Below are 22,797 nucleotides of genomic sequence, written 5' to 3'. Positions count from 1 at the left end.
CTTGTAGAATGAGCGTATGGTACAACAGACACTGGACACCTTCACAGATTGAAAATATATGCACACAGTAGAATCCAACATGCCCAAGCCTAACAAGCAATAATCGTTTTCCAACTGTCTGGTAAGGACTATAGGTTACAAGGACTACATATTTTGGGAGTCTAGCCATCAAACATCACTTGCATATTGTATTCAAAAAGATAGGCCCAATCTTGATGCCAGTCACAAATTCATTTCGCAGTTTTCTCAATGTGCAAACAGGGCTTTTGTGTTGCATTGCTGCAGAATACCATGAGATACATGTGGAGTCAAATCCAGATCAGCAATTAAATGAGAGGTATCCAAGTTCTGGAATGATGACATTGGTGATGCCATGCCAAAACCCAGCTCTATTCACCAAAGTTCCTCTCCTCATCTAAATTCTCCTCAAAATTAATTTCTCTGTCATGATTTTTTTGGTCCAATACAAATGCTATATCCTGTCAGTTAATCTGACCTCTTGAATGCTTACTATTTCTCTTACAAACTCACAACAACATTTGAGTCCAATAGCACTTTTAAGAACAACAAAGATTTATTCAAGGCATGAGCTTTCAAGTGCATGCAGACTTGAGGTCTGAGGAAGAGTTCACGCACTTGAAAGCTCACACACTGAATAAATCTTTGTTGGTCTTAAAGGTGCTATTGGACTGAATTGTTGTTGTGATACTTCAGAGCAATATAGCTACCCACTTGAATCAATCTTACAAACTCATTTCTTGTGATATGCCCTGGCCTAGGGATTGAAAAAAGTACACCATATCCATCTCCAGTTAGTTTTTGACTGAATTTTGCCTCAGATACAGAGACTGAATGGCCAGTACATACTAGTAATCCACGTGGACAAGCATGAGATACTTCATTTTAAGGGTTACAAAACACAAGCTTCTTCTAAATAAAAGTGATTGAATGTTTTACATATATATCAAATAACATACCTAGACATATTTAGGCTTTTAAAAATTAATTTTTTAAAATATAATGCAATCACCATTCTTAAGTGGCATAGGTCTAGAACATCCGATAATTACCTGGAAGGACCCAAATCCCCACTATGCATAGAAGATTGATGGGTGAATTTGGCCCATCAACACCTCCCAACTGAACCAATCTCACAGATTTGTTGCAGTTGTGAGAACAACACAGAAGAGAACAATGTTATAGGACTCTTGAGTCCCCATTGGGAACATAAGAAGGGTATAAAGAACACACATTTTTCACAGCCAGGATAAACAATTTTGTATTTCCACATCCAACACCTAGTCTATTTTTCCCTTGTTGCACTAGCTAGCTTTGCTATACCAACAGAAAATTCAGTAAATTATGTTATCAACAATAGGGACGACAGCCAGAGCAGTTAACCTTTCTTTCTTCTCCTTATATCACATGACCCTTTGTTTCCAAGAAATTGTGCACTGTCACAATTATATTTTTGTAACAAAACTACAATATAGCTATACAGTGGAAAAGAGAAGCAGCAACATGGACGGTCTGCAGAAGGAATGAATACAATTTGATTCTGAAGTTATTGCTGAGGCTTCTTCAAGGCTGAAGGAAGTCTGATGGTTGTATCACTGATAGTTCCTGCCTCAGTTTTGCTTATTGTTTTCTCAACTGCTTCTTGTATCAGACAAATCAGTTTGTGAGCCTGGCACATCATCCCAGTACTATAAATTAATTTGCACAAATTTTGCCTAGTCTGTATTATGTAGGTATACCTGAATGTTACTTGCAGTTTTAAGAAGATAAACACACCAAGAAACTACATTGTCTGCAGCAGTCTCAATGACTATTCTGCAATATAGTTATCATACTGTGTGAAACCATGAATATAAAAGCAACATTGCCAATACAGGTGGCAAGATACTGAGAGAGATTCCCCTCCTTTGTAAGAGCCATATTAGTTTCAGCTGTTTGTCTATCCTTCATTGTCTGTCTGTGCCTACTATATGAGAAGAGAAAAATAATGTAAAACAGTACTAAGATTATTTAATTTCCCTTCTGCCTAATAAAGAGGCCCTATGCAACCCCAAACCTGCTACCAACATCTAAATTCATACAACATACACAATTTATTCACTTTGCATTGGCCACCATGTGCAAGCAACATAACAACTGCTTACTGAATGTCTTATTTTTTCCATTTCCTGAAGAAAGCAAAACATATCAACGGAAACAAATGGCTGACAATGTGTAACCTGAAGTGAAAACACATCCACAAAATGTTCACTCATGCAATGTGGTCATTAAGAGCAATGCTTTATTCTGATAGACCACTTGCCAGTAATGCCAAGTCCTCCGGAAATTTCCCCCCTCAAAAACCAAAATGTGCATAAAACAACAGTAATGCAACTGCAGACTATCTGCTTGTCTTAGCTCAGGAAATATTCTGTTAAGTCATATAGGATGATGCTCAAGAATGAAGATGGGAGGGTTTTTTTTTGCCTATTAGCTGCAAACAGGTAAAGTAGTAACAAATTATTTTCATTATGCCACAAACTTCCTTTAGTTCAAAACACTGTTTAATACAGCAGCCACAATTATAACTTTGGAAAGTTATCATTTCATGATGCTTGAACCAAATCTTCTCTCATCAAATCATTTTCCTTCTCAATTTTCATACCTAATTTTAGAAAGAATTCCTATATTACTATTTGTGAAGTAACTGCTGGAAATGTATCATGGGCACATTTCTGTCTCTGCCTACAAGCAGCCTGTCTGCTCCTATTGCAGTATAGACCCTCAAAATTTTGAGTAAGTTTTTGATTATTTACTTTGATAAATTACACAGCATTGCTTTCATTTCAGCATGCAATCTTCTGGATAAGGAAACATAGTAAGCTAAAACAGCAGGATAACAGCATATTTATTGATGGCTTGCTGGCAATTCAAGGCAGAGCATCCTAGTGGGGAAGAAGAAAAAACACTGATTTCAGCTTCTTAAGTTTCTTTAAGGACCAAATGGCCCAAAGCAGGTTTTACTGTAAGTTGTATGAATATCTGTTCCACTTAATATTTCTGGTAAGGGCTTGGAGGAGGAGCGTGTCTCATGGTTTAACACCCACTCAGGGCGGCTGTTCCGCCCCTGAATACCTCCTCCTCCAACCAGCTTGCCTGTCTGTTCAACGGACAGCCAATCACCTTCCGTCCCCCACCCTGACCACCCCCTCCTCCTTCCACATCCCAGCAAGCCTCAGAGGCTGCAGATCCTTGCTGCATGAGAGCTGTCCCTGCCAGTGAGTTCCCTAACAGCTGCCTGCAGCCTTAACAGGTCCAGAGGGGGGGGGGGGGAAGGAGGCTGACTGCAGAGTTCTTCCACACACACCCCCAATCTAGCTTCATTGTATTCCTGAATGCAACAGCCTTTGCCCCTATGTTATAATAGTATACAAATTAAGTTTGAGTCAAGTGGCACTTTTAAATCCAACACATTTTATTTAAGGCACTAGGGGAGTGGAAGAACTCCGTGGCTGGCCTCCCCCCCCAGGACCTTGAAAGACTGCAGGCAGCTGTTATGGAATTCACTGGCAGGGGCAGCTCTCACGCAGCAGGGATCTGCAGCCTTCAAGCCTCAGGGGGAAGGAGGAGGGGGTGGTCGAAAGAAGGCAATTGGCTGGCTCCTGGGCAGGCAGGCAAGCTGGTTGGAGGAGAGGGCCCTCAGGGACAGGACAGCTGTCCTGTGTGGCTGTTAAGTGCTGAGTGGCACTTAAGCCATGAGACCAGCTCCTGCTCCTCACCAGAAATATTAAGTGGAATAGATAAATCGTAGGTGAGCGCTGTAGATGACCATTAGTGGTGTTCTATTGGTCACTTTTGAGCTTGAGTAATACTATGGCTTTGTTAATCCGTTTCTTGTCTTCATCAGGTGGGTACTTGACTTACAAAATGGTTTGTTGTAAATCCCTCAGGTGAGAATCTGTGTGTATGATTTGAAAAGATGAGGCCGTAGCGCAGAGCATGGCTGCATACATCGACTCTTTTAGGATGCATAAGATGGCAGCTGGAGGCATACAGATATGTTTGTCAGTATAAGATGGTGTCCATGCAGTCATTGTGTATTTTTACAATAGTGTCCAGAAAATGTATTTCTTGCATAGATTGATTCACTGGCAGGCTGATGGTAGGGTGACAGTCATTGAATGCCTGATAGAATACGCCCAGGGCTTCGTTACCAAGTCCAGACAATAAAAATGTAATCAATGTATCACAGGTATAAGAGAAATGTGAGCCAGTGGGAGCTCAGAAAGCATTACTCCAAGTCAGCCATAAAGATGTTAGCTTACTGTGGCACCATGAGGGTGCACATGGCTACACCACTGATCTGAAGGTACCATCTGTTGCCAAATCTGGTTATTTTAATCACCCAGTTTCTTATGCATATAACTTTTGGCAATTAAACTCCTCCACCCTCTCTCTACCTATATGTAAAGGATGAAGACATTTTTGTGCCTTGAATAAAACTTGGTTGGGCTTAAAGACAAAGAACCTAAGAAGTTGGTTTCATAAGCAACTCAGAGATACAAATCTAACATGTGCTTGAACAGTCCTATACTTAAAAACATTTTTAAGCTTTGGAAACCTAATGCATCCACAAACTCAGAACTAAACTACATGTGATGGCAGCCCTAAGTGCCTTGCAACACTATTTTAAAGGGGAATTTAGAGACTTAAAATTGCTGCAAGGGCCCAGTTCTGATTGGTCCACTGTGCAGCAGCACCAAGCTATGTTTCCCCCAACAACCACACCTAGCACACCAGGGGTGAGGGAGAATATTGTCTCCTGGTGCTGCTGCAGTCAATAAAGCAATTTTTAGTAGCTAAAACTTCATCTAAAGTGGTTGGACCTGAGGCTGCTGCAATGTGTAGCTTTGCCCCCAAAAGGTAACTGAGAAACTAAGTTAAACTATTCATGATTTACATAATTTTATTCATTCTTGGAAACGATGAGTGCACTGTAAAGGAATGGGAATATCATGGATACATTCTACTTTTACACAACATGTACTTGTCATCATAATACATGCGAGGGAATCTCTGGATTACTCATGAAGTACCTGGCTTACAAATGACTAATGTAAAGCAAGACAAGAATCAACTTGCATACTATGCCATCTTGGTTTGAGGAATATAAATGATTGCCTTTCTGTTATATATAGTTAATGAGTATGAATATATTGGTCTAATAGCATGAGAAATAATTCTACTATCTATACAAATTCTTGGCTCAGAATTATAGTTACTGCAACTGTGCATTTGTCAGCCAGTATAATACTAGTACTTCCTTTCCAACTTTGGACTAGATCTCAATTGTGAGTCTCTTTAACCAACACAAAACACAATTAATATCTTCCTAATACAACACAATAACCACGAGGACACGGATGTAGGTTGTACAGGAGGGATAGCAAGACTTAAATGTTTTTAAGGCTTGGTTCTTTATTAAATAATCACGACCAAAGTCACAGCAAGTGAGCACAGAAATCTTGTTCAACATGTACATAATGTTTGATTATTCTATTTATTTTATTCTAGGAATAAAATTTCTATACTTGAACATAACGGAGTGCCTAACATTTCATTTTAAATCTACTGTACCCCATTACCAGATGGATGCCAAATACAGATGAAACCAAATCAGAGGATTTTAAAGTAGATTTATAATTTAACTCACTAAAGGAATTCAAAACGTCTGACACCTAGTATTTAAAAAATAGCTAATCTCTGCCAGTGACATAGCTTCAGCATTTTAATGCTACCTATAAAAATAGGAAAGTGTTATACCTCATAAGAAATTAAGACATTGAAATACTCTGTGAAATTACTTTCTTGAAAATTTCAAATAATGATACAATTTAATTAAGAAATGAACCTTCATAACAAGGTACAAAATGGATATACGTATATAACTATGTTTAAATGAAGTATGTACAAGACTAATTTTAAGAGACACAAACTGGTTCTGGAAAGTTAAGGTAAATTCTGACACAGTAGAAATGGAAAATCACAGCAACCAATTAAAGCAAAGGTATCATTCTCCATACGAAACTGCACATCATTCTACTCTGAAAGCTAGTGACAATATATGAAACATGATTCTTTTAATTTTCTAAAACAAGATCTATGTAACATGCAGATACTGATAGCATGTCAATTTCATTTTTGTATAACATTCACCAGTCACAGGAACCAGATGCTCTCTCTCCACTACACTAAAGACCAACAACTATTTTTTATAACCTATATGCAACACTGTGATGAAGAAACTACCAGCTATTCAAAGGAAGATGTGTGAATTCAAATTAGCCCTATTAGGCTCCCTTCTGCACACACAGTAATATCAGCAAGAACAAATTACATGAATAGTAATTGTGAGGAATGCTTACATGTCACTGAAAGAGCCTTGCTAATTGTTCTACATCACAGCTACCAAAATACATGAAACTCTTACAGTACAGCCATGAGGACATGATTCATACCCCTTCCCTCAACTTTCAGTATAATAACTAAATATAATATTATATTTAATATTGTCTTGTAAACTATCATCCCTGGTTATCTTCAACTACAATAGCAAATCTGCTAACAGAGAAGTAACTAGAAATGCTATTTAAATCTAAGTGTTCAATCAAAAAGGACAGCACCATATCCAACTTTCCTTTAAGCAACTAAGAAAATATAAACACTGTGTTACTTTAAACACTTGATTCTCCCCCTCGCATCTACTTGTAACTCTTCTAGCAGCCTGATCATTAGATTCATTTCTGTCCCTGATGAGTTCATATTTTTAAATGCTTTCCTTTATGAGAATCAGAAACATTCCACACCCAATAAAACAACAATGTGAAACTCAATAGGCAACTGGTAATGTTTCAAGGCACAGCCTTCTTCCCTCAGCATCTTTTGTTTGACAATAGCTTCAGCTGGGTGGGGAAGAAGCTGGAGACATATAGATCAAGAAATATCATACAAAAGATTATATGAACCCCTTAGAAGTGTCAACCTAGAGACAAACTCCTGGACTTTACACTTCAAGCACCAACAGAGCACACTGTTTAAGAATATAATAAGCTAATATTTTGTAACAGTTAAAAAACTTTAATGCTTGCATCTATACTGAGTACTACATAACACCCTTAAACATAAAGTTCCCCTTTCTTCTAGAATACAGAACAAAACTCTAGAAAGGAAGCCACACAGCAACAGAACAGCTTTGCAACAGTCAAGGAGAAAAGGATGGGCCTATGACCTACCAGCCATATTTGTTTCTATTATTGTAGGCAGTGATTAAGGATTGTGACTGATGCCAGTTTATGCCAAAAAATAGCTGAGACAGAAAACAATAAAAACCTTCATCTCAGTATCAAGTTTTATCAATGTATCAAAAACTTTTCTGAACTATGAAAAGTTTACAGTATGAAATAGACAAGTACCAAAAAACCCTGGAGAACAGGATTTAAAATCAAGTATTTCAGGACACTATAAAGCAAAATATTTCTTACCTTGAATACTTTGCCAAATGCACCATCACCCAGTTCTCCTATAATTTCCCAATAGTCCTCTGGATTCAGATCTCTTTTAACATGTTCATACTGCTTCTTTTTCTTTTCACCTCCCAACTTAAAGATCTTACGGAAGTTAAAGAATGACATTTTTGTGGTTTTTTAAAAAATGTAGTCTGAGAATTGCCACAGATACACAGAATATATGAACAGCAGCTTGCTGCATACAGTTTTGTTTTTGTCTCGTTATGATCCAAAGGCAAGGCACTTAACCACAACCGCTGTGCAATGTAACGACTCTTCGTAGACACTGCCAGCAGAACAGCAGAAAACAGCACAGGTTCTCACAGCAGGTTTCTGGATTTTGTGAAAATAACTGAACATCAGGTGGAGCACATAAAAGTAATTAGCTGATTCTTGCATGCATCTCATTCCAGCCTTAGTATGCTATTTATTACTCTTAGTTTCTGGCTCATTATGTCACAACATGTGGCAAGGCCCAGATAAAGTACAATTTCCATCAGAAACTCCGGTTTTAAGGAGGTCAGGACAAAATCCAATACACAGCAGGGGGTACTTGTGCCAAACAACGGAAGGGCAAATGACTATATTCAAATCCTGCCCCAACAGTACTTATTTAGAATTGTAAATGTAGATTATAGGCATCATTTCCAGGGACAAGCCGCCTTCTTCTTTGGGGAAAAAAAATCCAGCAGTACGAAGTTGTGAGAAAGGGCTGCAAGAATGTGGAGAACTTGCATCCTCCTTCACACACGGGGAGGGAGGGAGGCAGAATACTTCCTGGACTGGAAACGACTCTTCGCCTGCGGAAGGGGGGGGGGGAGAGAGAGAAACAGAAATAATTTACACCTGAGCTCGTGAATGTCCCTCAGGTTAGGAGAGTAAAGAAGCGGCTTTTTCAGACCGGCTGAAGTAAACTGGAATCAGCCTCTTTCGAGAACCCTCCCCGCTCCTACCCACAACAGAGAAGCAGCCCCCATAGGAGGTCTCAAGCCCCCCATGATGCGAACCATCATACCAGAGGCCAACTGGGCGCGGGAAACAGGCGAGCGAGAGCGCGGACTACCTGGAGACGCTGAGCTCCTCCCCCCCCCGGGTCCCTCCGTCCCCCACTTCCTCGGGCTCCTCCGAGTCGGGGGGCGGGGCTGAGCCCGCTTCGGCCGACTTCCGCTACCCCCCCCCCACCGCCGCGCCCGAGCTCCTCCGAGCGCACCTCGCGTCTCTCCAAACGCTATCGCAGGCGCGTGCGCGCGCACCCCCCTTCGCCGCTGTCGATAGAACCCAAAACGAGCCGCTCCCCATTCGCTCTCGTAGAGCCGCGCTGCTGGTCCCGCCCGCGGCGCCTGCGCATTAGGTCCCGAGTGTCGCCCTTGGACGCTCTTTCCTCCGCCTAGTGCGGACAGCGGTTCCGCCCTCTCAGAGTTACACGGCTGCGCTACTCTGCAAGCTCAGTTTTTTAACACCCGGGGGGGGGGGGGGGGCGGTGAAGAAGAGCACGAAACCGCAGTTGCGGTTATGAGTGGATTTCCTTCCGTTTCTTTCGTCTTGCGTATGATGTCAGAGGGCGGGGCTAGGGGAACTGCCAATAGTATTGTTGCGAGCGCTCCGGCGGGCAAGTCGGAGGTGCCTGGAGGAGCTCGGTGGGAAGCGTGGGGGACATCTTGGCGCAGGGGGAGCGGTAAGAGAGCGATAGACCCCTGGGGGAGGGGGGGAATATCCTGAGCTCTTCCTCTGGGCGACTGCGGGAGGAGAGGAGAGGGAGAGCGGAGTGCAGTGGTGCTGTGGGTGTAGATGGGCATCTGCTCTCCTTTAGTGTTCACCGCAGACTACAAGGCTGCAGTGTCCGGTATCAAAACTGGAGGTGCCTCATAGGACACAGGCATAACGAGCGCGGAACGGGCCTTGTTCCGCTGTCGGGTGAACATTTTCCGTCTGGCCCCTCGTATGTTTCGTGCAGCCTCGCCTGGGGCCTGCGCGCTGCTAGTTGTTTCCGCGGGCCGTACTCTCGAGTGGATGCGTGACGGACTCCCTCCACCTCTGCGCGCACTCACCCTGGTGTCGGCGCCCTTGAAGGCAGTGGCTGCTGTAGGGCTTGGTTTTGTTTTGGGTTTTTTTTTTTTGGGGGGGGGGGAGAAAGCTTGTGTTATTGGCTTTCTTGTTCGAGCTGGGGCTGTCAGAACAGCTGCTGTGGGCCTTTTCATGAATTTTGAAGCCTATGTCTTTGGTTTCATTCTTGAAGATGCTTACTGACTTCAGTTTCCCTCTTAATTCTATCTCCTTTTAGCTCTGCTCAGACAAACACATCTATAGCCTGCCCAATTGTAAAAACTGGGGATTAGTACCTGGATAAATGTGGGGTTTAAACTGCATGTTTGTCTATACCCATGCTGGTTGTTTCATGAGAATTACTCAGTGTGTATAAAGAAAAATCCAAGTGTACACTGCCTGTGGATTGTACATGTGTTTACTGTAACGTGAACAGGGCTTAAAACAGAATTATTATTCAATTTATTTCCCGCCACTCTCTACAGGCTCATGGCGGGTAACAATAGTCTTAAAATAGGAAGCACGTGTTTACTTTTCAAACGTAAGAATGGTGCATGTGTGTCTTTTGGGTGAGTGGGATCCTTTGGTTGGGGAATAAATAGTTACCTGCTGTTGAAGTTTCAACTCTTTATTCTTCATGAAATACGTATCAGTTCTTGATGCCCTTATCAATTTTGTATTTTTACAGACTTAATTTAATTAAAACATTTGACCCTCCTTTTCTCCCAAAGGAGCTCAAAGCACCTTACAATATAATGTAAATATAACTGTCATAAAAATCATACACCTGAAACAATGAAAACAGAAAGCCAGAACAAATTACAATGTTTCTCATTGCTCTTACTGTCATGCCCTCTCACAGTTTCTTAGAGCATTAGTTCTCAGTCTTTTGTATCTTGTCACACCAAGCACACTTAAAAAAACAAACAAACCTGGGCATCACCATGCAAAAAACAGAAAAGCCTCTTTTTCCAAGGAAGACATTTAGATGTTTGCTGGCATTCAGTTATTGCTACTAGAATGCCAAAAGGTCACAGACGGATAATCTGTGGCAGGCAGAATCAGCAGAAATGGCATGCAGTTGGAGAAAGTTAATTCCTAATATTTACTTTATATCACTTCTTTCTCTCTGAAGTGGCCTATGTTGTTCTTCCCTACTCCATTTTTCTTGATACTTTCCAGAAGACTGCTCCAAAGACTGGGGGATGCTAAGCTTCCCAGCCTCAAGTTAATATAGGCTATCAGCAGCCTCTCAGTCCTCACTCTGTGATAACTCCCAGTCTTCTGCAGTCAGCAACTATCCTGCTAACATGGTGTGGTGCACTTTAGACTGGAGCTCTCTCCCAGCACATAGCTGGCATTGCTTAATTAACTCAAGTGGGATGACAAGGCAGGGATCTGCAGCTGTAAAAATTTGCAGAGGAATGAGGAGTTCCTGCAACAATTTTGTAATCTAAGTCCAGGTTTGTCTGCAACTCCATTCCCTCCTGCTGGTCAAAGCTCTCTGCCTGTTAAATGTTTGGCTGAGTTAAGCTCTCATCCAGCTGAAACTCGGGTGAAGCTAGGAACTCCTGGGAAGGCTTTTCCTCTGAGGAGTCCTACCTAACAGGACCTGGGCTCACAACCTTCCCCATGCCCCTGCAGCTGGCTATAGGAGCACTCCCCCCCCCATCCTCTGTCTCCTCAGAGGGGCTGCTGGGATCCAGCAGAACTTCCCCATCCAGCCTTGCCCTTGGGAGATGTGGGGGAGGGGTGGGAAGGAAGTAGCCCCCATACAGCCTTCCCTGCCCAGCCTTTGGGTGGCAGGAAGGAAGCAGCCCATCCCCCATGGCCTTCCCTACTTGGCCTGATCAAACTTTTGGGATATGTGGGGTGGGTGTGAAGGAGGCAGCCCCCCCATAGCCTGGCCTTTGGGAGACGTGGAGGTAGGGGCAGGAAGGAGGCATCCCCCTTGCAGCCTTCCCTGCCTGGCCCAGCCTTTGGGAAATGTGGGGGGAGGAAGGTGACAGCCCCCCCCAGCAGCCTGCCTGGCCTTTGGAAGATGTGATGTTGGATGGGAAGGTGGGGACAGTGGTCACCTATGTAGACCTATGTAGGAGGGCCAATGTTCCTCCAAAGTAGCTGTTTTCCTTAGAACTGGTGCCTTCCTTCCTTCTCCCTCTCTTTCATCCTGTTTCTAGGCCCCCACCTGGAATTTGGCAACCCAGCTGTCTGCATATGGAGGTAGAGTCAGGAATCAAACCCAGCTTTTGAGATTAGAGTCGGCTACTCTTTAACGACTTCACCACACTGGATCTCAAGATGGAACAGGGGGAGGAAGGCTATAACCCAGGAAGGTCACAGTGCAGGTGTATGTGCTAGCATCCATTGTATTCCTGGGTGCAACAGGCTTTGCCCCTAGTAAAAAATACATTTCTGCCACTTTATAGAGCACTATTTGCCCTCTGACAATTGATTATTCAGTTTTTTCTTTAACTGAGTCAAGGACATGAGAAAATGAACTGAACCAATACCCCAGGCTTAATTCCTTGCCTCTACAGTTTGAAAAAGCTCTTGTACGGAGACCATGAAACACTGATGTCACAGTTGACAGTACAGGGTTGGATGATCTTAATTTCAAATGATTCTCTGTATCTAAAAGGTCAACCAATAGTTTGATTTGGTATAAGGTAATTTTCTATAGATACTAAGGTGGAAAAGAGGTAACAGCAGAGGATGCACATCTTCTGTTCCTCTGAATTTGTGCTCCATAGTCGGAAATCCTTCTGGCAGCAGAGATTTTCAGCAGGATTTAAGCCATTGTCTCCTTGCCCTGTTCAGTTTCCATTTTCCTTTGCAGCTCACTTGCCTCACCATGGATAAATTAGATATGAAGAGAAAAGCCATCTTGCAATAGGGCAAGGTCTTTCATATACACCCAGTATTTCATAGATACCTAGAAATCTGTTAGAAGCAGATCAAGAAGATAAGCCTGTCTGGTTTGCAAATGGAACAACTTTTCCTGACATCAGATAGATTAGGCAAGTGGTTATGCCACTCATTCATGCATATGCCCATGCGTATTTAGATCTGGGGAACTGGCCTTCCCCCAGCACCAAATTCTTTCATCATTTGCTGTCAGCTTTCTTATCATTTGTGCCGGCACATCTTTGAATTTCACTGTCTGAGATTTCCCTCTGCCATCCCTCACCTAGTAATTGGCATTCCTGGTTTAGATTATGTCAAAATAGACTTTGCTTTCATTTGCTCATACAAAACAAGTGCAAATCTTTTTTCCTGTTAGAAAAGAAAACAAAAAGTAAGCTATGCTGACTGTTCCAGCTGGTCACAAGAAGATTGTATAAGAAATACAGAGCATGCTGGGGGTTAAAGTAATTATGGAAGGCTCCTAGAATAAAGGCTGTGTTACAAGTGACACCGCATTTCTAATTGCTACTAGAAGAAAATGCCATCAGCAAGGAAGATAGCAGCTGTTAATTAGTGGAGAGTGGGGTGCAAAGCAAGCTGTAACCTGTCTGATTCCTTTTGCTTTCCAGTCCTGAATTTCTCCTTTGCAACATCATCAGTTGCCCTGCCCTGGTTATTTATGTCAGGCTTAAGTTTGTGACCTCCCTCCCTCCCTTCCTCCCTCCCTCCCTCACACACACACAAGATATGAATTAGAGCACTTTTTGTTTTCCTTTTCATGAACCAACTGGCCCTGAACATCAGATTCAATAAAAAGAAAATGCACATAAACAAGAACTGTGGTCTTGTGACAGGCTAGGAAGACTGTTTTAATATGATTAATTTCTTTTATAAGATATATGCTGTGTAGAATTGGTTCTCATAACATAATTGTTCAGTAAAATGGAATGGAAAATTACATAAACCTTATACAACAAAAAGCATGATGACAGAGTACTTTCAGAGATTGCAGACTTTGAATTCTTTAATTGGAAGGTGGCATTGTGTGATACACTAATGCTATGACTTTTCTGAAATATTGCCCCCTTCTACTTCAGAGTGAGGAGGAGGTTAAGCCATGCCTCCTTCTTCCTCCTGGTCTATCTGCCATTTTAAGGGAGGTCTCAGGGAACAGTCTTCCTTCTCTTATCCTTGAATGTTGCATGTGCATTCACAAGTCTTTCTGCTGCTGTATCAGCTTCCTTTTGCTCTCCCCACTTTGTTCTTCCATTAGCAGGGCTTTGAGATGGTTTGGCCCCTGGGAGCAATTTGCAGCTGGGCTAAGTCAGGACCCTGGCAATTAGTGAAAGTCAAACTTGGTTGGGCTTCCTCTTATCCTACTGCTCTAGAGTGTTTGTGTATTCTTCTATTCCGAACTGCTGTGGCTTTGTGTTGGTACTGACTTAGGCTCTTCAATTCAGCTGCCATAAGTCATAAGACTACTGTTAGGAAACTATTGTGTTTGAGAATTTTATTTTATTTTTCAGCCTTGCAGATTGCTTGTGGCTGGTTGATCTATGACTGTGGAGAAATTGTTAATGTTCACCACATCCATGGAATTGGAAGAGGATGTACCTTCATTGTTATGGGGCTTGGACCCTGTCTTCTCAGCCTTCACAAGAATGTACATTAATGATATACAAGAAATGAAAGAATCTAAGCAGGTGCCAGGTGAGTGATAATATTGCCCATCACTAGAGCACAATAAGAGCCTCTTGTGGCGCAGAGTGGTAAAGCAGCGATATGCTGTCTGAATCTGTCTGCCCATGAGGTTGGGAGTTCAATCCCAGCAGCCGGCTCAAGGTTGACTCAGCCTTCCATCCTTCCGAGGTCGGTAAAATGAGTACCCAGCTTGCTTGCTGGGGGGTAAACGGTAATGACTGGGGAAGGCACTGGCAAACCACCCCGTATTGAGTCTGCCATGAAAACGCTAGAGGGCGTCACCCCAAGGGTCAGACATGACTCGGTGCTTGCACAGGGGATACCTTTACCTTTACCTTTAGAGCACAATACTGCAGGTCATCTACTGTATTTGCTGGCGTATAAGACTACTTTTCCCCCTGAAAAACATGCCTCCAAGTGGGGGGGTCGTCCTATACGCCAGGTGAACTTCAGTTGGGATAGACATAACTGCCCATAGTGGCCTCCCGATGCCCGCCCGGTGCCCATAGTGGCCTCCCGATGCCTGCCCACCTCATTCTACATACCATCCAGTATCGCGTGGTATCCAGCACGGCCGCGGTGGGTCATCAGAGTGGCTGCGGCAAGCATCAGCAGCGAGACAGGGGTGCCAGCCTTTACGCCGTGACTGGCCATTCTGCTTGGTGGGAAGCAGCGGTGCTCCAGCCTGCCCCTTGTCTACGCAGATCTTGCACATGCGCACTTGCGCATTAGTGCCAGGGAAATGCAGGGGCGCGCCGGAGGCGCTGCGGTTGTGCTGCGGCCATACAATGACGCCCAGTCGTCTTATACGCCGGCAAATATGATAATTAAAACCAGTAGTAGTGTTATTGGCATCTTAGCAGTCAAGCCCCAGTTGACGCCTCCACTTCCTTTCTTTTGACAGAAGACCAGAGGGGATTATGAGACAGGCAAGAATGAATAAGACGGGCTTTCTCACTGGTGTGCCAGATTACTTTGCCTTTCCTGGGGAGTCTAAGAAACATAACATAAAAAGGGCCCTGCTGGATCAGACCAGTGGTCCATTAAGTCCAGCATCCTTTCTCACACATTGGCCAACCAGTTCCTCTGGAGGACCAACAACAGGGCATAGAGAACAAGACCTTCCCCTGATGTTGCTTCTTGGTTCTGGGATATAGAGGTTTAGTGCCTGAATGTGGGGGTTCAAGTCAGTCATCAGGGCTAAGAGCCACTGATAGACTCTATCCTACTGTCTTTTTAAAGCTGTCTATTCCTGTAGCCTTCACTTCATTCTCTGGCAGTAAATTCCACATTTTAAGCACTTACTGTTTAGTTGAGAAGTATTTTCATGATTGAGAGGAGAATCCCAACTTTTGCTGGCATTGCCTGACTTTGTTGGGCTTTTAAAATCACCTAACCCAGCAAGAAGTGGCAAGAAGAAAAATGGCTTAGACCACACTATTCAGAGGAATGTCCTTTCTACCACTAATATACTTAAATCTTTTCTTCCCCATCCAGTTACATGTGGGCTGAAGTTGGTGGGAGAAGATAATACAACCTAAACAGTAGGTTGTTTGAAAGTATCTCTTTGAATATACCCCTCAGGATGGGTGGGGGAACCCGTCAGTGTAACTAGCTGCTGATAAGGACTGTATAAAGTCAAAATATGTTTTTTTCTATTGAACTGATTCCAGCTGAGGGTGACCCATAGAATGTGATATATCCTGCTACTACATGGCCAGTGTCCTGAAATCAGTTAAGAATGAGGGCATTGATTTGGTAATGCCCTTGCTGGGAATGGGCAAAATTTTGCACTGTTTTCACTCACCCCAGATTGCCAAAGGGCATGTTTTTTATAAGCTGGTAAAAGATTTCAGGGAGGAGACCCTCTCTTTTCAACTCTGCTGGAGTTAAAATTGCTTTCAATGAACCAGGAAGGTAAATGTTACCCTGCCTTTTGAGCCTCAAATAACTGATGTCTATGTGACCAGGTGATGTACTAAAAACATCTGTGCTTAGTAACTTGTTACCACTTTTGGGCAAGGCTCAAGTCACTGATCAATGTATACACTTTCTTCTGATAGCTCTTTGTGCTCTTTGTGCATTAAAATTCTGCACTGATTATTTTTCTTGCCTCATTTCTGAATTCATTTAGGCCTTCTTTGTATGCATCTGGCATGAGCCATGTATGTTGCACATGGAAAGCCAATGAACATTATGGATTATCATAGATAGATATTGTTTTAAGAAGTCATACCAGAATCACACAAGATTTTGGAATTTTCACATGGAACAGGGAGTCATGTTGGAGAAGCACAGGAACTGTAATGCATGAGGATCATTTAAAAAGCATACCTAAAAGTAGCAGGCAGTCTGGGGAAGCTGTGCAGAGTAGTACAAGTACAGGTTGACCAGGTATGTCACAATGTTGTATGCAGAAAGATGCTAAGTATTCACTGGTGGGGATAGGTTTGTGCTCTGTCAGCCACTAATGTCACCTGTAGGATAGATGAGACCTCACCAGTCAGAGATGGGTGGGAGACTAAAAGCTCAGGGAGTTGGAGGGAGCAGCAGGAACTTTCTTAGGGTAAGGAGCAGACAGTAGCTGTGCTGCTTGCTGTGTCTTAGCAGTTTGTTTATTTATTACTTGTTTATCTCTTGTCTCCTCCAAAGAGCTTAGGGTGCCAGGCGTTGTTTTCCCCCTTCATCCATTTTATCCTCATAACAACGCTATGAGGTCACTTAGGCTGGCAGAGAATGACTGGCCTGAGGCCACCCAGTCAGCTTCACAGTAGACTGTGGATTTGAAGGTTTCCTAGGTCCTAGTCTGGCACTGTGAAATCATTGCACTGCACTAGCTCTGCCACAGCACATTTTAAGAGCAGGCTTTGAGGAGAAGTGTTTTCCGCTGTGGGGGGAAGATGGGACTTTGACCTCAGGGAATGCAGGATCAAGATGTAACTGGCTATGCTCCCCTCCTCCCATTTCTGCCCTGTTAAGGTGACATAGTTTTAGTTGACTTAAAGAATGTGGCGTAAAAGTAAAACTTTACTTTTCAGATACCTTATTGTTCTTGGTGTTTTTCTTCGATGTAATTAATGCAGGAGCCAACTCTTGTGTGTTCAATAATACTTTAAAAAATGATACTGAATATTGCCAGCTGTGTTCTTACCTTTATCCGATTGGGTCCTTCAATTTTAGCATAAGGTTTCTTGACCTTTAAAAAAAACTGGGATTATTGGGACTGGTGTTCAGTGTCTTCGTATCTCTCAGCTCATGACCTCTAATAACATTTCAGTTTTATACTGCAAGAAACAGAACAGCTGTTGCAGCAGTGGATTCAAACAAAGCAGCCATTTCAGTTCCTAAGATTGGGCATTTTCCTATTGCTCAGGTTTGTTACACTGAAAATTTCATTGGTGAGGGCATCCATGGTCAATACTGCCTCAATAGTCTCAAGGCAAAAGGTAGCAAACTCTTTTATCCCCTTCACTCCTGTAGCCAATCCCTCTACAGCAGGGGTAGTCAAACTGCGGCCCTCCAGATGTCCATGGACTACAATTCCCAGAAGCCCCTGCCAGCATTTGCTGGCAGGGGCTTCTGGGAATTGTAGTCTATGGACATCTGGAGGGCCGCAGTTTGACTACCCCTGCTCTACAGGCTGAAGGCAAAGCAGGGACTACAAGGAAATGAAACTGACCAGGAAGTATTTGCTGAGGGTGCTGGGGCTTGCCAAGTAAATGCCACAGTTTTAATAACTAGTCGGGTAGAGAAATAGGAACATGTATTACTTTAAACTAATACAAAATTATATATAATTTTAAACCCACTAATTCTTCCTAATTCCCTGAATACCTTGGAAAAGGAATGCCTGAACACCGCCTCATGTTAAGCTGTGTGTCACCCTATACCACACCTGTTTTTTTTCTTGTTGCTGAAAATGGTTTGTTCTGTTTGGTTTCCTGTTGTTGAGTTCTAGCCAGTATTGCCCACATTTCTTTAATGGCACTGGCACTACCCTTTTGGTAGATTGCTCTTCAGAATCTTGTAATATGGAGCATAAAAGAATAGCTTGTGAATCTTAAACTGCATGAGACTGGTCAGAAAAAAACAGGCAGAAGTTAATATCATTTCCAGACAGAACGATTTTTGTCTGGCAAAGTTGCATTGGAAAATATGCATATATAGGGAATGGCTAGGTGAAAAGGAGGGAAAAAAATAGATCTTCACTGAAGGAAAATGCAGGGGAACTGTATCTTGCTGTCAAATGTCATGAAGCCTCAGCTACCATGGAGCCCCTCATTACTCTGAAATGTCTGAATTGTGTTGGGTCACATGAATTAATTTAGAGGTTTATATCCCACTTTTCTTTCCAATGGAGACTTGAAGTGGCTTCTGCCGCTGTTCTCCCTTTAATCGTGTGAGACAGTTTTGAATGTAAGGTAGATTTACTGGCCCAAGGTCCCTATGTCAACCTGGAGAGTGAGCTTGGGATTCCTAGATCCTAGTCTGATCCTGTGACCACCACAACATGCTGAAATGGCTGACACAGGAACTAATCCATGGTGAGAGCTATGTGCGGGCGGACATCTACCATTGGGAAGAACTTAAAGTAATATCTGTGGTGGCATCCATTTTATGTCTGTGGATGTTGCAACACATTTGTCAATTGTAATAAATGGCCCATCAGAATTGAATAAGATTCATGCCAGTCAGAAATATAGAGTCTGAAGGTGAAAAATGTGCACTTGGAGCCTGATATATCAGGTTTTTCACAGGATGATAGCTTTCAGAGGAGAGAGATTTCCTGTCTGTAAATTGCCCTAATCAAGGAAAGAATATTGTTGAACAGGTTTTATAAATCTCAATTATTTTTTGACAAGGGTAGGACTAAGAATGGGTGGCTAAAACTAAAAGGTATATTTATTAGAAATCTAGTCTAGACTTTAATTTTTGCTCCTTTCCTTCTTAGGTATATTCTTTTATAATAGACATCCAATAAGGCAAGTGGATGTTCTTGGAACCGTGGTTCTAACCAAAGAACGAGATGCCTTTCATACGTATGGAGGTAAGAGATTGACATTTTTCTATATTTTGTCAATGCCTCTAAGTTCATACTCTTGACAGGACAATGGCTTAGCACTCAGTAATTATAGCATGACACTTGCCATTATTATAATCCAGAAATGTAAATGAATACCCGTACATATTCCCATGTATTCTATATGGATGTTTATCAAATGCTTCAAGTGTTCATTTATTGGGCATGCTGTTATGCAACTGTATTGATACAAGTTTACCTAAGTTCAGAATTGATCACTAGGAGCCTGAAATAGTGGGAAATACCATAAGAACAATCCTAAACTGACCTAACTCCCACATTATTTAAAGGGGTCTACTCCCATGAAGGTATTATTAGGATTGCAAACTATATTCTCTTCACATTTAGGGACAAAGGGCTTAGTCTATCCAGATGCAACAAAAAACTTTCTGTCATGGGCTGGATATTGGATACCCATTTAATACCACTCCCTTTTTCAGAACTCCTCTAGTGACAGTTGGGACTAGCATCTTTGTTTAAAAGCATATGATAAACAGTAGGAGCTTTGGATTCACAGTCTCAGGTTGTTTAAGATTCCGCAAGTCCTATCCCACCAGCTTTTTCACTAGCACAAAGAAGGAGGAATACCCTTGTTTGATATAACAGGATGTGCATGAGCAAATAACCACAAAAACTGGGATTCTTGTGACGTGGCACCTTATATAAGTTTGCCCCTCCTCTCTCTTACACAGTTATCCGAATTGGTAGATTCTCTCAGCAATAGTTTAATGAGGAGCTGCCAGCTGTTAAAAGGCAGTCTAGATCATTAACATTTTTCTGAACCTTCTCTGAACAGTAACGTATACTCCAGACTTGTTGGATTTGAGTTTTAAAGAGCATCGGAAAGAGGGTTATTTGGGGTGTGTGGCTGCTGAAGCACTTTTGGGGCAGCATGATGATAAAGGGAAAGGCTGTTGTTAGAGCATGTGATGTGTGAGGAGACGGCCTCAGGTTCAATTTCCCATGCCTGAGAATGGAGGAGGCCATAGCTGGTGGGAGTAATTACTAGGCTTATGTTGAAATATGCAAGATCTATAGTGTGCCAGATTCAAAATGTATATTTAGCATTGTTAGAGTAGGTACTTCCTGATGTTTTTCAAATAATCTCCTCCAGTGTCTTTTGGCGACTTCCTGCTCCTTTGAGCATACTTCCTTCCTACAGACTGCACAAACAACAACAGTTAGACAGACAGCTCAGGCACTCTCTCCTCTTTCTATTCAACATTTGTTTCTCTCCTTAATAAAACTTTTTTCTTATTTTAAGCAGCTTGGTGCTCTGACCTCTTGCATATTTCAACTCTGCCAACAGCTAAATGGACCATTAATCTAACGGTGTAGGGCAGCTTTTCCCTTTGAGGAGTGGGGGAAAATGTGCAGTAATCTTAGTTGCAAATTTCATTTTTACTCCAAAATAGGGACATTCATTCTTTTGCATGCCCCATATATTAAGTATACAGTGCACTCCCTCACTTTGTCTCCCCTTATCTTTTACAGCCCCTTACATTTTACCCTTTTAAGGAACAGCTCACTGGCACTCCCATGATATTTAACACATCTCACTTGGAAAAGTCCTGCACTTCCTTTATTTGTTAGCCATCCTATCACACTGTCCAGTAAACCACAAAAATACTGTATTCTAATACAATTTTTAGTGTGCCAGATAATCCTGAAGTTGCTTCTGCTAGAAGTGTAGTGATTCTGATTGCCTTGTAGCAGATGGGAAGCAGTCAGATGTGGTCGCTGGCTCTTGGGGCCAGATTGCACATTATAAAGCCCTCATTTGTCCCACAGGCCCTGTTGATCAGTTGTGCACCTGGAGTTCTATGCTTGGAACTTAATTCCCAGGTGCGCCTGTGTATGGAAGGGATGATTTGGACTATAGCATGCTGGGAGAGGAGGCTTCAATCATCCCCTTGGTGCCATTTGCCCAACATGAAGTGCCTTAGGGAACTACTAGTTTCCTCATTTGAGCAAACAGCAGTTTACTAGAGCTATTTCTAGTCAAACAGTGGCCTTGAAGAGCTTGTGCTCGCTCTTCCTACATGCCATAGTCTCAGTCTGGATCGCACCCTGCCAGGTGCATATCTGACCTACAGGATTTTGGGTGGCCATGTGAAGGGCATGCAGTCTTTGTAGTGTATGAATTGGCTCTCAGGTGACATGCTGGTGAAAGCAGTTGAGTGGTCTTATTTTCTTTTGCTTAGGATTTTAGTTCTCTCTACTGTCCTAGGGTAGAGTGGGAGGATTTGTGTGTGATTGTCCATGTTGCTTTGGATCTTGGTATCCTTGCCTTATAAAGTGATTCATTGAGGAGTGATACGGCTTTTACTGTGCATTCCAAACTACCTCTGGATATCTTCTGCTTTACAGCTAAATCAGTATCTAGATGGCTAGGAAGTTTCCTGGTATAGCAATGGTAGGCACCAAACAATCTGTGCTAATGGAGTGCCTTGTAGTTATTTCATGTTCCCTGTCAGAGAGACCCTTTCCCCTCAAATACAAATTAAAATCAAGTAATGTCACATAAGCTAAACGTTGAGTACTCCAAAGTAAAAGGACTGCCCTGCCTTCTCTGCTTAGAGCTCTCTTCCTGCTTCTCATTGCATCAATTTCCTTTTTCTCCCACACTTTCAGACTGTTCCCAGTATAATTTTCAGGCATCTTGCCAGGCTGCCCCTCCCGGTCCTTCCCTCAGCCACAGTCAGGCTGACTTGGCCAAAATAAGTTTGTAACTTCTATTTGCGTCTAGCAGCTTTAAAAAAGAGGCTTTGCTAGCTAGGAAGTGAATCAGAAAGGATTGCATCAGCTGCACTGGGAACCTTAGACATGATGCATCCTTTGATGTGGAAAGAAATAGCTAATGGGGTGGGGGGAGTGAGGCTTTTTCTGTTTATAGTAATGCTTTGTGAACCGTGGGCTTTTAATAATGGAAGCAGAAACACATATTATTTGTTTAAAGCATGAATACTTTGCCTTTATATTCTAAAACTTTCTCAGGGCAAATTACAGTAAGTTTAAAAATAAGAGAAAGTGGCTATAGGTCAGTGAAATATGTCACCTATAGGCAAGATAAAGAGCACAAACATGATATTAAAAAGATTTAAAGCAGCCTGTTAAAAACCGCATTCAGCATGATGAAAACTATGAATTGTCAGCTGTGATAATTCACAAGTGGTAGGATAAAATAATGGCCCTTCTAGCTAAGTGTCCTGTTGCTGAAACAGTTTCAAGTGACAGAAAAACTATTAAGAATATAAATCAGTCACACCAAAAATCACCTGAATGTAGCAGAGGTGTTTGGATAGAAATTATGGGACTATTCCTTATGAATATCAGGTTCAATAGTTACCAAAAGTTGAAAACTTGTATTGAGTATTCCTAAAATTAAATTGCTTTGAGGCTTCCCCTGCCTTAATTCAGCTATTCTGTGCAACTCATTTTCAAATTGTTTCTGGTAATTGATGTTGTCCTTTCCCTGTTACACAGTTTAATTCTCTCTCATCT

General features: G+C 42.4%; 2 protein-coding genes across 9 annotated transcripts in view; one reads left to right on the top strand and one right to left on the bottom strand.

Annotated features, from left to right (window-relative positions):
* Positions 1-9,005, bottom strand: part of SLK (STE20 like kinase) — a 53,574-nt gene extending 44,569 nt beyond the window's left edge. For 2 of the 4 annotated variants that reach the window (XM_077349627.1, XM_077349630.1), the window contains exons 1-2: positions 8,578-8,729; positions 7,539-8,362 (exon numbers count right to left, since the gene is read on the bottom strand). In XM_077349627.1, the coding sequence (XP_077205742.1) occupies positions 7,539-7,688 (150 nt within the window). In that variant the 5' untranslated portion in view covers positions 7,689-8,362; positions 8,578-8,729. The other 2 variants (XM_077349628.1, XM_077349629.1) reach the window with 2 other exon arrangements.
* A 26-nt stretch (positions 9,006-9,031) lies between these two features.
* The window catches only part of STN1 (STN1 subunit of CST complex), a 40,056-nt gene continuing 26,290 nt past the window's right edge, over positions 9,032-22,797 (top strand). For 2 of the 5 annotated variants that reach the window (XM_077349644.1, XM_077349640.1), the window contains exons 1-3: positions 9,130-9,237; positions 14,039-14,222; positions 19,165-19,260. In XM_077349644.1, the coding sequence (XP_077205759.1) occupies positions 14,069-14,222; positions 19,165-19,260 (250 nt within the window). In that variant the 5' untranslated portion in view covers positions 9,130-9,237; positions 14,039-14,068. Of the gene's footprint in view, positions 9,238-11,808; positions 11,829-14,038; positions 14,223-19,164; positions 19,261-22,797 lie in introns of those variants that run through there. The other 3 variants (XM_077349641.1, XM_077349642.1, XM_077349639.1) reach the window with 3 other exon arrangements.

The sequence above is a fragment of the Paroedura picta genome, chromosome 8, assembly GCF_049243985.1.
Source record: "Paroedura picta isolate Pp20150507F chromosome 8, Ppicta_v3.0, whole genome shotgun sequence".
Taxonomy (NCBI): domain Eukaryota; kingdom Metazoa; phylum Chordata; class Lepidosauria; order Squamata; family Gekkonidae; genus Paroedura; species Paroedura picta.
Note: the sequence above shows the minus strand (reverse complement) of the source record. Positions and strands in the feature narration are given on the sequence as shown.